The 15,613-nt window shown below is 36.6% G+C and overlaps 1 protein-coding gene across 3 annotated transcripts in view; it reads right to left on the bottom strand.

Moving 5' to 3' along the window:
* The window catches only part of DOCK11 (dedicator of cytokinesis 11), a 170,557-nt gene that overhangs the window by 56,617 nt on the left and 98,327 nt on the right, over positions 1-15,613 (bottom strand). For 2 of the 3 annotated variants that reach the window (XM_008569403.1, XM_008569404.1), the window contains 7 exons: positions 14,993-15,139; positions 12,006-12,089; positions 11,091-11,202; positions 8,709-8,887; positions 3,646-3,762; positions 1,936-2,011; positions 1,243-1,352 (listed from right to left, as the gene is read on the bottom strand). In XM_008569403.1, coding sequence (XP_008567625.1) covers positions 1,243-1,352; positions 1,936-2,011; positions 3,646-3,762; positions 8,709-8,887; positions 11,091-11,202; positions 12,006-12,089; positions 14,993-15,139 — 825 coding nt within the window. The remainder of the gene's footprint in view (positions 1-1,242; positions 1,353-1,935; positions 2,012-3,645; positions 3,763-8,708; positions 8,888-11,090; positions 11,203-12,005; positions 12,090-14,992; positions 15,140-15,613) is intronic. The other variant, XM_008569406.1, reaches the window with a different exon arrangement.

Here is a 15,613-nt window from a genome sequence, read left to right on the forward strand (position 1 = left end):
TTGTGAATAAATTGTTATTTACTCAAAGGCTCAAGGAAGTATAGTCCAGTGGTTCTAAAAGGGTGGTTCCCAACCAGCAGCATCCGCATCACCTGGGAACTTAGAAATACACAATAGGGCTGGCCGATAAAGGGTTTGGATCCTTATACCAGCCAGCTGCCCACCCTCAAAAAAAAAAAGAGGAAAGAAAGAAAGAAATACAGTAGCAGGACTTGTTTCAGGCCTACTCAATCTCACTCTGCGGTGAGGCTCAGCCATCTACTTTTATTAAACCCTCCAGGTGATTCCGATGTACACTAAGAGCCCCATGATACAGGAGAAGAAATGCTGGAATTAGAAAATCCGGGTTTGGATATGGCCCTGCCACAGCTGGTTCTAAGTCATAATCCCAGTTTTCATTTGTAAATTGAGAGTTGGAGTTTATTATTTTTATGGACCCTCCCAACTTGAATTTTATAAGATTCTGTGATTTTTACATAGCAGCATGGCAAAACTTTATTGGTCTAAAATGAGGTCTCTCTGTCTCAAGGCAGACGCATCTCAGATTTTAATGTTAGGCTTGAAACGTTTGATGGAAGAACTGGAGGATATATTCTGATTAAGTGATGCTGGGATGCTGAGATCATCAATTTGGGGACCTAAATTTTTTCCTCTGAAGTTAATGTCATTACTCTATTACAAAAGATTAATTAATTAATCTTAAATTAATCCTGCCAGGATGTGCTTTGTATTAAATGACAAGGCATATTAGCTATTTTAAACTTACACCTTCCCTCTCTAGAACAGGTTACAGCGTTCTAGGGTTAAAGGAGATAGTCAGAGGTAGAATTCTTGAAGATGAATGCGTTATTCCTTATAAATAGTTTAAGATATCCACGTGCCAGCTGCCAGGATAGGAAGGAACTGCTAAAATATGCAAGAATTATGGGATGCATTTTACAGATTCAGGATGGACTACAGGAGGGTAGAGAGCCTCATATCTATATAAAAAGAAAGATTGTGGGCCGGCCCGGTGGCGCACTGGAGAGTGTGCCGCTTGGGAGTGTGGCGGCGCTCCCGCCGAGGGTTCCGATCCCATGTGGAGACCGGTTCCCGCTCACTGGTTGAGCGCAGTGTGGGCGCAACACCAAGGGTTGCGATCCCGTTACCAGTCAGTAAAAAAGACAAAAAAGGGAAAAAAAAAAGAAAGATTGTTTTAGCCTAGTACATCCCTAGGGCTTTCCTATATATTTTGGTTCTTACATTTTCACCAGTGTTGCCCTGATCTGAAAATGCTGTTGCTCCTTCTGGGATGAGGGAACCTCTTGAATCTTCCCTCTTAATTCCATGTCCATTTTGAAAAGACCCGTAAGCTGGGGAAAAAAGCCAAGTCCTTGTTAGCAACAGGAGGAACTGTCAAAAATATTTTTAAAAATTAGTACTGGATTAATTTAAGTAAAGATATAGGGAATAGATCTTGCTCATCTAAAATGTGAAGTTTATATATTTTGTCAAAACACTATAAGAAACCAAGGAAATATCAAGCATTTATTTTACTTCTCAAAACACTTTACTATGTATGAAACTACAAGAAGTTCCTTGGAAGTCATAAAATAAAACCACATAATTTGAGAGACTATTTTACAGATAAGGAAACTTGGGTCTACAAAAGCGAAGTGTCTTGCCGAAAACTGGTGACAGATAAGAGGACTAGAGACCAGTGATTTTCTCATTATCCTCTATTTTCTCAGTGTACCAAGCTATGTTTTAAACAAGCATGGACAAGGAAACTAGGCAAATAAATGTGGCTGCCAGCGTGAATCAGATTTTAATTAAACTACAGTAAAGATCATGCTATGTACAGTTTTTATTATGAAGTATTTCAAAAATACAGAGATGTACAGGATACATTTCTAAGCCCTCATGAAATGTATAATCTTTAAAGGGCTTAATTACCGGTGTCTTTGTCAGTGCTCAGACTCCCTCTATTTGTAGGTGAAGTAAATCCACATGGAAACTCCTCCCTGGATGCCTGTAACAGAATGTGATACCTGTGTCATTTAAACAAATTTGTACATGAGGATAAAAAATCTGGATTAACAGATTAAGATCATACCGTGATTTTAAACAAAGTTCACTGTGAAAGTCTAAATCAGGTACCAGTAGTTAGTATTTAGGTGACTCTTAAAAAGTGGCTACAGGCATACTGTTGTAACCATGACCTCTGGCCAAGTGACATAACTCTAGATGGCTGCAACTGGTGCAGTCTAAACATGGTCAGTTCTCTTCCTTGGAACCAGGGGCAATGCTAGAAGTAGGGATGTGACTAGAAGCTCTAGGTGAACTGAAAGAACAGATAAGTGTATCGCTGTCAAATGTACGTGGACTGAACACAAGTATGAGCTACTGTGTTTGTGAAGAAAGACCAGCCTGATACCCAGGTAGGTGATGCAGCATCCACATTCCTCTGGTTGACATGATCGGAAGCCATAGGCAAGCAAGCCATCATGTAAGCTTAAAAGCAGCTTCCTCAGGCTTTACAAATTGGCTGGGATATTTCATAGGGGGAATTTTCAGAGGAAGCTGTAAAGGACACAGTTTAACCTGCCACCTAATAACATGATGTGGCTATTCTAAGTGTAAAGGTGATCTTGGGCCATACACAAAATGGAGTGGAGCAGGAGTTAATAGTTCCAGTGGGCAGACTATAATGTATACAATTCTAATACTATATCTTAACAGGGTCATTGCTAAACTGGAGCATATCCAGAAGAGGAGAGACCAAGAAAGTAAAGGGTTTGGAATGACTGATCACAAAGTAGAGATATTTGGATTGGAGAAAAATTTAGAAGGCACATGTGGAAGGGGTACATGTAGAGGTTGAAACAAACGTGTCCTATGTGTCTCTGGAGGGCAAAACTGGGACCAGTGGATAGAAAACCTTTTAGGACTAATTATGGGAAGGAGTGCTTTAATTATGGCAATGGCAAAAGGTTGTTTTGCCAGATGGGAACCTGATCACTTTCAAAGTTCGTTCCAACGTTTAAAAAATTTTTAAAAATTCAATTAATTAATTAATATTCATGAGATACAAAGCTAATTGTCACCAGTCTTAAAATTTTAAGGGGAGAAAAATAAAGCACATACCAATTGAGATAAGCTAAAAGGGACTCTCCAAGAAGTGCTGAAAGGAGACTTCCAAGGGAGGGGAGAAACAAAGGAATACAGTTCAATACCTAGCACCTAACATTTTGGAAGTGAAGAATCTCTTCTTCAGTATTCAAACTGAACAAATATATGAGGGCATATAACAATAGCAAATTTTAAGAATGAAACACTGGGTACAAGAGATTCATGGTGTTCTCTTAGACTTTGATATTAATAGTGTAGTCCTTGGACCAGAAGCAGCCAAAAGCTTGTTAGAAATGCCGACTCTCAAGCCCTGCCCCAGGCCTATTGAATTTGAATCTGTGCTTTAACAAATTCCCCAGGTGGTTCATATGCACATTCAAGTTTGACAGGCACTGCTCTTAAAAAAACAGTATACATGTAAAAATGGAGTAAAAAGTGAACTCTTAAGATTGAGACCATACAGCATATGACCCCAATTCGAAAAGCATTCAATAAAACAGGATAAAACTCAAACAGGAACGTATGGCTACTTACAGAATTAGGCATGGCTGCACAAGAATACAAGGTATCTCGACCTGCTAATCGCTGTATATTTTCCAAAAGCAGTCCAACAAATGGGAGGTATAATTGTGCTATTTTGGCTTGTTGGTTCTGAAAAATAATTATCAAAAGTTTAATAGGTATATAATATGTATGCATTACAAATAGACAGAGTTGGCTCCATATATCAGTTTAAAGACTAAAAGCAGGCTAATATCCACAACACATCAGTGAAGCATAAGTCTATTTATACATATAGTCTCAAAACTAATTACCACAGAACTTTCTTGGCATATGGATTTATACACAATAGAATCAAAGCATATCCCTCAAAGATAACTACATAAAGTAAACGGATTTTTTTTTAATAGCAGTTGACTTATAAAGCAGATAATATTATTCCTGTTCTTTAGCTCCAGTGAGGGTTGAGGTTTATGAGAACAAAGACCATGTCTGCCTTGTTCATCCCCAGTGCCTGAGCACATAAAACACGGTCAATACACTTTAGCTGAATGAGTGAATTAATGGAAGAAGTGAAAAACTGAATTATTGTAATCATTCATTTTTTGCTTTGATTAAAGCTGCAATTATAATAATGGCCCACTAAGTCAATTATAAGACTTGGAAGATTGATATATTTGTAAATATGTAAATAAAGATGGTCATTTATACTGTCAATTAATGTGGAACCTCATACAAATTTATTTATGGCTTTCTTCAGCTATACACATTCTTTACTAGATATGTACATATACTCAAATCAGAGAAAATAGTGGTTATGATGGCAAGAGATGGCCTCCATATTTCAGGACTTTGTGAGATCTGTCTGGAGACTTAGATAAGGACTCTAGAGTAAAATGGTCAACCTATGGAATACAGAAGATTAATAGCATCCCACTGTTGTTTTAGTTTGCATTTGTTCATGGGGTTGAACAATTTTTCATATTTTAATTGACCATTTGCACTTCTTTTGTGAAATTCAGGACTCTTCTTAATAGACTTCCTTCTAACATAGCACCCCATCAATAACAGCACCTATCACCAGAAGATTCTGATTCAGTAGGTCTGGGCTGCCCCAGATGATGCTGATGTGCATATAGGTTTGAGAACCACTACCCTAGTCCAATTTCCTGTCCAAGGCAGGAATGGTTCTTCCATACATCCCTGACAAATGGTTAGTTTTGTAAAATTCTTCTTAAAAACTCCAGCCCTTTTGTAGGTTCTGGTAGAAAGGTCCTTTAGCTGAAATATATTCCTTGTAAGTTCTATCTCCGAGGTAAAGCTCTGCCCTTTAGAGCTGGAAAGAGTAAGTCTACTTCCATTTTTATATGGTAACCCTTTAAATATTTGGAGACAATTACCACAAATTCTGTTAACTTATTCTTAACGGGCTAACTAGCCCTCATTACTTTCCTTTATTCCATGGCTTTGTTTTCAAGATTTTTCACCATCATGATTCCCCCCCCCCCCTTTTTTTTTGGCGGTTCTCCAATTTTTCAATGTCCCACTTGAGATTTGGGAGGCAGTATAGCTAGTGGTTAAGAGCACAAATTTTAGAATTAGACACACATAAATCCCAGCTCTCTTAATAATAGCTACTTGATTTTGACCCAGTTACTTAACCACAGTTTTCTCTTCAGTAAAAAGGGGATAATAATAATAATATGAATTCATGGGAGGTACTTAATACAGTGTCTGGCATATAGCAAGTCCTCAATAAATTTTAGCTGCTATTATTAATATTATGGCTTCTAGATAGGAGTCCATTTTAGTTCTGATAGTGAGTGATCTCTAAGGTAGGAGATACTAAAACTCTCTCAGCTAAGCAAAAACACACACAAAAATATAATCATTGCAAAATATGTTAAAAGTTTTGCCTGCACAAAAGATAAAAACAAGCTAACAATCTATTAAGAAAAGACTGGTTAAATAAAATAAAGTATATCCATATGATGGAATATTATGCAGCTATTTTTAAAAAATGTAGTAGATCTAAACTTCAGGATGTATTGTTAAGTGAAAAAAGAAAAATGCATGATGGTTTCTATTATATATATTATATATTTGTGTGTGTACATATATATCATACAGCCTTGTGCATACATAAATTAGAAGTTTAAATAAACTGGTAACAGTAGTTGCCTCTGGAGAATGAATTGGGAGATGGAGGTAAGGAATGATAGGCATTTTAATTTTTGTTTTTTACCATGTATGTGGATTACTTTTTTTAAAATAGAAAAGATTTGCCCCACAGCCCAATTTGGTTTTTTTATTTTTAAATTTAATTAATTAATTATTTTTTATTTCTATTAGCCCAATTTGAAGTAGAAATTGCACTCTCTTAGGTGTCAACATCACTTGTCATGGGTACAGGAACTATACAGACCCCAGAACAAATGTTAGACACTGGACATTCTTGTTCTGAAAAGGAAAGATGGCTGATGTAATTATAACAAGTTAACAGATCTCTCCGAGCAGGTTACGAGTAATACATAACAAAGACCAATGATATCTACAGAATTTCATCAGAGGAGGGGCTTAGGAGAGGCAATGTGGTTGGAAGGGGTGGGGCGACTATGGGGTCTAGTCTCAAAGCAGGCTTTCCATAGGAAGTGTTCTTTTGTCGTACTTCACTATTTGGGGCCACTCTGGGGGAACTGATGGAAACTATGGGGACTTAAAGCTCCCTCCCAACCTTCACCTTGGCATCATCATTAATAGGGAACATCTTTTATTTTTTGAATATCTTTGACAAATGACCTCTTACCCAGGCCACCTGTGAACTCTTTGTACCAAACAGAGAAAGGACATTTTATATCTTCGTCCAATATATTAGAATTGAGGCTTTGGTTAACCAGGCCCATGAAGCAAATGAAGGTCTTCTAGAGAGAACCCTATACTCATTTAATGCCTGTCTGAAGCTTTTGAACAAAGAAGAAAGGGCTTTAGAAATCATTGAAAGGGTTATGAAGCTTAGCATTTCAATATACCCATAGTCTAAAGTGTCAATTAAAAAAATAAATAAAACCCCAAACACTCAAATAGGTATAGTATCTAACTTATTTGCAGATAATGTAGCTGTGTGTGTGTGTGCATACTGAGTCTCTTAGAATTTAAAAGGAAGTAAAAAATGTCCAAATTTGTGATGTAAAATGCTTAAATTCTACCTCTAGGTAAGACACTGGTGAAATCCCATTTTCCTTTACTTTCGTTTGAAGAGGCAATGAAGCAAAATAGAACTTCTATGTTCTCATCACAATAAAATGATAAATGCATGAGGTGATCGATACATTAACTACCCTAACCCAGTTATTATGCAACATATATGTATCAAAATATCAGACTGCACCCTATAAGTATGTACAATTATTATGTGTAAGTTAAAATTTAAAAAAAATCTAAAAATACAACTTCCTGTTTCAGAGAGGAGAAGTTCATTTTGCACTTTTCCTGTGAACCATTTAAGATCACAGCTAAAGACGTTTTCTTCCACATCGCATAAGATCCTTTTCCTCACTACTAGGCATAAGCAGCAGTTAACTAGAACCCAGTGGTACCTGGCATTTTTTTTTTCCTTTTTGTCTTTTTTTACTGACTGGTAACGGGATTGCAACCCTCGGTGTCGCACCCGTACCGGGGACCGGCAACGGGATCGCAACCCTCGGTGCTGCGCCCGCACCTCGCTCAGCCAGTGAGCGGGAACCGGTCTCCACATGGGATCCGAACCCTCGGCGGGAGCGCCGCCACGCTCTCAAGCAGCGCACTCTCCAGTGCGCCACCGGGCCGGCCCGGTACCTGGCATTTTTAAAGGCTTGACCAAGCTTGGTTGAACTGGATGACTTTTAAGATATCTTTTAAATTTAGATATATAGGTATATTATATTGGTTAACTTATGTTAAGTCAATATCAACAATCACAAAAAAGAAAATGGCACATAATAGGGCAAACTACACTAAGTGGGGGTATGTTATTATATGTGACAAAAACAACACAAACTGTAGTAAGCAATACATTACATCTTAAAGCTATGAGTTTAAATCTACTTTAGGGTAGAATCACATGAGGAAAACTAACAAGATTTGTAAGTTAAAAAATATCTTTGTAATTAAAGAAATATAAGTGGATGTCACTGTCAGGCATTTTCTGTTTATAAAGGACAAATGGGAATACTGTAGAAAAAATAAAATCTACCTCCAACGCAGCTTTCCAAAACGATTACAATAATAAATTACTTCATAATTTTATTTATGTTTGAATTTTAAAATAAAGGGGCAAATTTATTAATTATGAAACAATATGATGTTTCCTTGAGCCATTTGATTCCAGGGAAATAAGTTAGGTTACTCCAAATCCATACACTTTGCAGTCTACTTTTTCAAGCCTGTAGGATTTAATACGATTTGAAGATGTGTATGTTAAAATGCAGTGAATAGTAACTTTAGCTGTAGCCTTCACACATAGACAATGTGTAATGTATGTAAGACTTACAGTCACACCCACAGCTGTTGATAGTAACAGCATCACATCAACGTTTTTTTCAGTAAGAAAAAAACCCTTTATATTACACATTTTATATGTGGGTACAAAAAAGTTCATGGAAATATTCATATTATCTTTCAATTCTATTTTTCCATGAACTTTTTGAAGTACCCTCGTTTATGATATAGTAAACATGTCTTATTATTAGTCACTTAATAATCAATATATCACATTTATTTGGGATATATATCTTTAAGGATATACATTAAAGATATACAGTATATTTGACAGAATATGCATGGCTGTAACCCTATATGATTTTTTAAAATTTGTAATTAGTTTATTTAATAAATCACAAAGCAGGCATGCTGTTCTTTAAATATAATTTGAGAAACCAGTGTTTTTCAACAGTTAACTGAACGGTATTTTTGAAAACCTAATGATCTGAAATGGAAACAAATCTTATTTGTAAAAATAATTTTTATCAATGCTCATATTATGCTCCTTACTGCAAACTTCATCTTGAATGAAAAATCTTAGTAGAAATTTACTAGTGTGATACTGATGACTTCCTTACCTTGTGCTGGTATCTAGTGTCAAATGCATGTTTTATCAAAAGATTCTTTATGACAGAGATAGCTGTATATCTGATCTCATAATTGTCTTGAAGAGCTATGGAGATTTCCCTCAGAAGTAGACCAACCAAGAAGTGATGCTTGCAATACTCATCTGATAAACTGTATTCAAGATTTGAATCTGCAGTACAATGAAATTTAAAACCCATTTATAAAAATGTTCAAAAAATTGCTATACAATTAAAATACTATATTTATTATTTAATAATAATATATAATAATATGTGATGATGCTAGCAGGAACTATAATTGTCATTATTAATGAATCTGAGCAATTCTTTTAATAAAAAACAAGCATGCAAAATTTTATAAGACAGAAGCACACATAAATTAGGGCTAGATGATAGCTTTGATGATAATTTCAGTCAGCAGAAAATTTCCTAGGTTTTTTTTCCCAGATTTTTTTCAAACTCTTAGAAATCTTAGGATAGAACCTAGAATAAAATAATTCTATATTTGGCAATGTCTTTATGGCTGAAGAGATTTCATTGCAACTATACATTTGAATAATTCTATGTATCAATGCTTGATTTACTTATCCATTTATACTCATAAAGCAGGAAAAGGAAGTGAAACTAGACAACTAAATTATTCTAACAATATTATGTATTGGCTATTTTAGTAAACATTACACATTGGCCCAAATATATACATGGGATACAAAAACAATAAGAAAAACAACCTCATCTCACTTTAATTCATCATCACTCAAATACAAATCATTTATTTCATAAAATCGCTACTTCAAACTATGTCTTTCACTCTCTTTTAGATCCTTCATCTATTTTAAATCCCAGATGTTAATGTCCTGGTTGGGAATTCCCTTATAACTACTCAGAGGAGACTGTGATTAAATTTAGTAATTTCTATAGTAGATTTCTACTATCTTTATTCCCTCCCTCCTACCATTTAATTTAGTTAGGCCATAACACTGAAAGACATGTTTTCTATTTCTTTTTTGGCTTCTTCAGCACTTAATATAATGCTATGTATTCAATTGGGACTTAATAAATGCTGCGAGTAGTCCAATTTAATCCTAATTCCTACCCATTCTTTTCTCTGACTTCCTCATAGCTATCAATAAATACTGGGGGAAGCATGTGAGCTATACATGCTCAGAATCTAATAAGGGGGTGGTTGAAGAGGAGTGTTATGGTTTTTAAATATTTTTTCTCCACTTTCACTGGCTATAATTCTATCACTAAAACCACCACTGCTTGGCAGATACTTCACCAGAGGCCAAGGCAGATGATTTTCTTCCTGCATTGGTCATGCTCTTTTGTGAATCCCAATCACTTTCTATGAACAAGGGTCAGTACTGACTAACGAAGGAGGCCTTATCTGGGTAGATTTTGCAAACGGTAATGAATTTTTTACTTCTGTGATTTGACTAAATCCAATCAGGTGGTTTCGTCCACACCTTCAAAACTATGGCCAAGTAGTCATTAAACAGAGAGAAAGAGGCAAGCCCGGGAAAGGTGACACACACTTAGAGAACAGATACCCTCAGCCCCCAGCCCTCGCCCCCATGCTAGCTTGCAGCAGGAGCTTGTTTTCTGGGGGTGGACATTTTAAAGTTGATTCCTCTAGCAACACTCAAGTTTATTTTAAAAGTAAACAAATGCACCACCTCCTAGATTTTTTGGTACATTGACTAAAGCCTCATTTGGCTAGGGAGGATTTGAAAAGCAAACAAAGCCCCCATCCCTCTTAGCCATTCATCAAATCAATCGTGTTTAAAAACAGCAAACTACTGTAGAGTGAACCGAGTTAAACCTACCTACTGAAGTCAAACGGTCCACCGCAAATGAAAAAAAATCTAATTAATATATGAAAAGAAAAGGGACAAATAAAAAACATAGTAACATAAGAATAGTGCTACACAACAAAGCATTCAATAAAACTAGCAATGGAGATAACTGAAGGCATTTCATAAATTTAGTACATACATGTTACTATTTTACTCTGCCTTTATATTTCTTTTTTGATGCTTTTAGTAGAAAGACATTTATATGGTTTTTGCTTAATTTAGTCTCATATAAGATTCCAAACAGTACTACAGAGAGCAATTTTACTAGTATCTGACATCGGTGTTTAAGCAGCAATCTATGCAACACACCCGATTTCTTCATACACTGAATTCTGAATACCACTGATACTTTGAAGGAATTGCAGAATACCATTAATGGACATATCTTCAGATAGCAACAATTCTGAAGTTACCTTCAAGTTGACTGGTTTAACTACAAAACATTAAACTACACTAGCACTAGCAAAAAAAAAGGAAAAAAAAAATCCAAATGATGGAAAATGCAAATATGTACCTTGAACTCGTTGCAGTTTAGGTTTTGCAAATGCCATTGGCAAGTTCAGAGGAATGTAATGTTCATGGTTGCAAATTGTTTGCAGAAATTCAAACTTATATTCAGCCAGAACCTAAATGGAAAGAAATTATACATTAATTCATATGTGGAAGGCATTTACTATTTTAATAATTTAATACAGAGCATTCATTTTCATAACAGATGTGTTCAGTATTATTCCAAGCATACCTTGAGATGCAACCAACCAGTGCAGGAAAGAGTTAACACAGCAGGCCCGAGACTGTTATCCTTAGAAAGGCTTGCATGCAATGTTGATTGTTGGCTGGCATCTGGGTAATTGGATTTCGAAATGTTCCCTACTTGATAAGGTTGAGCCTTCTGTGCCAGCCTACTTAGATCATTTGTACAAACAATGTGATTTATGGTCAACATCTGCTTTGCTTTCTTTTCTGAGAGTCTGGAATTTTGACCAGCCTCCAATACATGATCAGCCTTCATTAAAACCCTAAACTCTGAGTCTCAAATGCACACGTGTAGCTGCATTTCCACTGCTGTGGGGAGGGTGTGCTCTCTGTGACCTTTCTCAGGAGAGAGAGCACTCAGGAAGCCCGCATGTGCACTGCTACAGACTCCACGTGATGTCTTTTTCTCTTACTGACGCAGCTGAGTATCTGCACCCTATCACACTAACGAATCACAGCCATCAGTATGACTACGTGTTGAGTCCTGTGAGTCCTTCTAGTGAACCACTGAACATGTGGATGGTCTTGGGGACTCCCAAAACACAGTCCAATATTCCCTGCTTTGAGGTACAGCTATACTTAAAGTACCTAAATGAAAACAGCAGTTCCAAATCCTCCAGAAAAGAATACATGTTACCCTCTAATCCACTACAATTAAGTCCTTATAACTCACCTTAGGATCTTTGGGGCTGAATCCAGATACATAATCATTTATCAAATTGAAAACAAATCCTCTATCCATTAGTGTCAAGCAGCGCTGTAGAAACCAAAACAAAATAATGGTTAGTTACATAATTGTAAAAGTCTGTCAAGTGTAAGTTTCTAAAATTTCAAAATTTCTTCAGGGGATGACATTTTAATTTTTATAGATAATAGAATAATAGCTTCCAGAGCTTCAGGTAACTTTAAAGAAAAAGACAAAGGGCAAGCAAATTATCATTGGAATTGAGACTCAGGTGTACACATGCACAAATATATAATCTATATACATACATATACACACATACACACATGGATCTGTAATTCATTCAGCTACACTGCCTCATTTCGGTCAACTCTCAAAGTCCACAGGGACGTGTAGTGTGGTCAGTTAGTTACTAAAAGTGGTGCTTGCCTATGTCAACAATTCAGACCCAAAGGGAAGATTTTCTTTGTGTCCTGTGAAGTCTTGGCCTATTAGAACATTCTTCCTCTGTGACAGCCCTGATAGTTGTTCATATTTGCCTACTGTCACTCTCCTAGTGAAGGCTCTGATTACCTTGCAACCAAAAAACTGCAGTTATCCTCCTAACCAGTCTTCATGCCTCTCACCTCTGCATGCATGTAACTGTTAGCCCTAAACATCTCACCTTCCTGCCCAAAAGTTTTTAATAGTTCCCTATTGCCTCTAATATAACTTCAAATTTCTTAGCTTGGCATACAAGAACACTCACAATCTTGTCGCAACTTACTTTTCCAGCTTAGTTTCCCAATAGAGCTCATCAATCCATTACCCCCTCAAGAGGTACTGTGTATTCCCACTTTGGGTCTTTGCTCGAGCCAGAAGGCCTAGTAATCCCATCACTATTTCTACTAAATCCTGCCCATTCTTCAAGGTCCTCATGAAGTCCCATCTTCCTCAACCACCTTGGTCCATGGGTCCCTTTAAACACTTTATTCTATACTAGCTTGTATTTTCCTTACTGTTTTCCTGTGTTCTCAACTAGATAGGATAACTAAAACTATTTCTTTTTCTTTGTGTTCTCCATAGCGCTTAGAATATTCCTGTGAACTACAAAGAACCCAATATCTGATAACCAGCTGCGTGCGTTTCACGTCTCACTCTCTCTTTTCCACTTCCTCTGCTGCTGCCCAGGGCCAAACCCTCAATACCTCTCACTGGGATTACTGAGCTAGGCTACATTCAATAAACATTTGATCTACTGTGTTTGCAACAATGTATTACATTCTAGAGAAATATTAAAGCTAAATAACACATAGTTCTTACTCTTGTCTAATGGGAAAGACAAATAAACAAATAATTAAAATACGGCACAGTAAGAAGTGTTATAGAAGTATGTGAGGGATGGGTGAACAACAGAAGGAGTGATCGACACTGCAGGGGAAGGTTAGAGAAGGGCTGAGCCTAAAAGATGAGTGGAGTGTGCCAGGCCGACAGTGGGTGTTCTAATTGGCTGCCCTGACTCTGATCTTTTCCTCACTTTATCCATAATACCAGCAATAAAATTATCCTCAAAAATCTTTGGTGTTTTTTTCATTTCATGTGAATCAAAATCCAAATTCCTTAAACTGACATTCACGGCTTTCCATCATCCGGCACCAGATGACCTTTCCAGCTCCTTCTCTGCACATCCTAAACTTGCTGCAGAATGACTTTCTCACTTATCCCTAAACAATTCTTGAACATGCATATCTCATCTTTGCTCAAGGACCCTCTACCTGCAACACCCTCTGCTGTTGTCTGGGGAACTCTGAACTATGCTTCTGGTCTCTGTTCACACTGCCTGGTCATAATCCCCCCTTCCTTGTTTTCCTATAGTATTTTGTTTGTATATTCAGTATTACAGTTATGTATTTAAATGTGACTACAGAGAAGGTCTCTCGCATCTGTGAATCCGCCCATAGAAGATAAGCAAATGTTTGTTGACTTGAATTAAGTAAATACTGCTATTAAACCAACAATGTTCTGTTCCCCTGACATAGTAAACTTCAAGTTTAAACTCCATGGAAAAAACTAAGATTTTATATTTCAGATAGTCTCATCCTTAGTTTACTTTTAAAAGATATGTGGATGTCTGCTTTTTAACACACAAAAAGGTTTATGTAAGTGTTAAAATTTTATTTCAATTCTGGCAAGTTTAAGTCTTACGTCAGAAAATAATACTCTGGAGATCTGAAACCGAGTTGTGAATTTTTAATAAAAAACCAAGCATAAGTTAAACACTAAAACTGCGTGTATGGATATTGACCATGAGGTTCTTAATATAAGGCTGATAAGAGAAGAGTTGCGAAGAGAGAGGGAGTGAAAAGCAACAAGTAAAACTAAGGGCATCACAAACCCATGCCCATCCTCTGCAACAAATCAAACATTGCTGTCACCCACTTTATAGAACAGCTGCATTCCAGCACAGCCCCCTTAAATATTGGCAATAACAAAACATAACGATGATAAACGCACGCTTTCAGAACCTCACTGACCCAAGCTAACAATTTTCATTTACATGTATTAGCAACGTGCAGACTGGTTACATCACCAAAAAGGTTGCTTTAGTTCAAAAGTTGCAAACCCAAAAGCCAACAGGGGTCAGAGAAGTGATTTAAACACCTAAAGAAGGTCAGGGGTACAGTAAGGAGTGGTGGGGGCTGTGGCAAGCTAGAGAGTATATGCCCCATCTAAAAGCATTCAGAAACAAGCAAAACCCTTCTTCTGGCTAAGCCACCTGTGTGAGACCTCTGATTTAATTAATTAGCCACTTCAGTTGGAAGGGGGAGCCAAACTTGGCTGAATACATCTATCAATTCAGACAAAAGGGTTACTTCAACAGCTTTATAAAGGCCTAGTAGAGTCTCCAAAAGAGGGTAATTTTTTTTTCTTTTGGCTTTCAAGACCATATCAGTGAAAAAGAGTTCCTTACCATGTTCCAGCTGCCTTTAACTCACCTTCAGGAAGCTAGCCAAACTATAATTCACATTTCTGGACTCATCAGGAATCTCTGCATAGCGAATAGTCACATGTGGAATTATTGCAAGAAGTAGTGAATGTAAGACGTGATGATACGCCTCAGGAAATCTCTGGCCTCTGGGAAGCTTAAATTAAATAGGCATAGAAAAAAGTCAGAGTTCCAAAAGGTCTAAATCAATGGCCATTTTTACTTTCAAACACATTTTATATATAAATATATTTTAAACTGAAGCATAATTTTTCTTCCAACTTAAAAATAACATCACTACTCCAATGTATACTTTACTCTAGATAGTTACAGGAACTATCCGGACCTCTAATAATATAACTGAAATTATCAGCAAGAATAGGTCATTCCAACCAAACTTTAGAAAATCATATTCCTGAGATGCAGAACATCCAGTTTTTCATTCCACTTTTTTTCCTGGCACACAAAATATACATGCATCTCAATTTCAGTAAACCCATTCTATGAAAATTCTGACAAAAATCATAAATAAAAGCTGAATATTTTTTACTTCACAAGTCTCAGCTTTACGATTCCTATAACTAAGAAGATTTCTTTGCACCTTTAAACAATTACCTTTGTATCTTTAAAA

Source organism: Galeopterus variegatus, unplaced genomic scaffold, assembly GCF_000696425.1.
Source record: "Galeopterus variegatus unplaced genomic scaffold, G_variegatus-3.0.2 Scaffold492, whole genome shotgun sequence".
NCBI classification, from domain to species: Eukaryota; Metazoa; Chordata; class Mammalia; order Dermoptera; family Cynocephalidae; genus Galeopterus; species Galeopterus variegatus.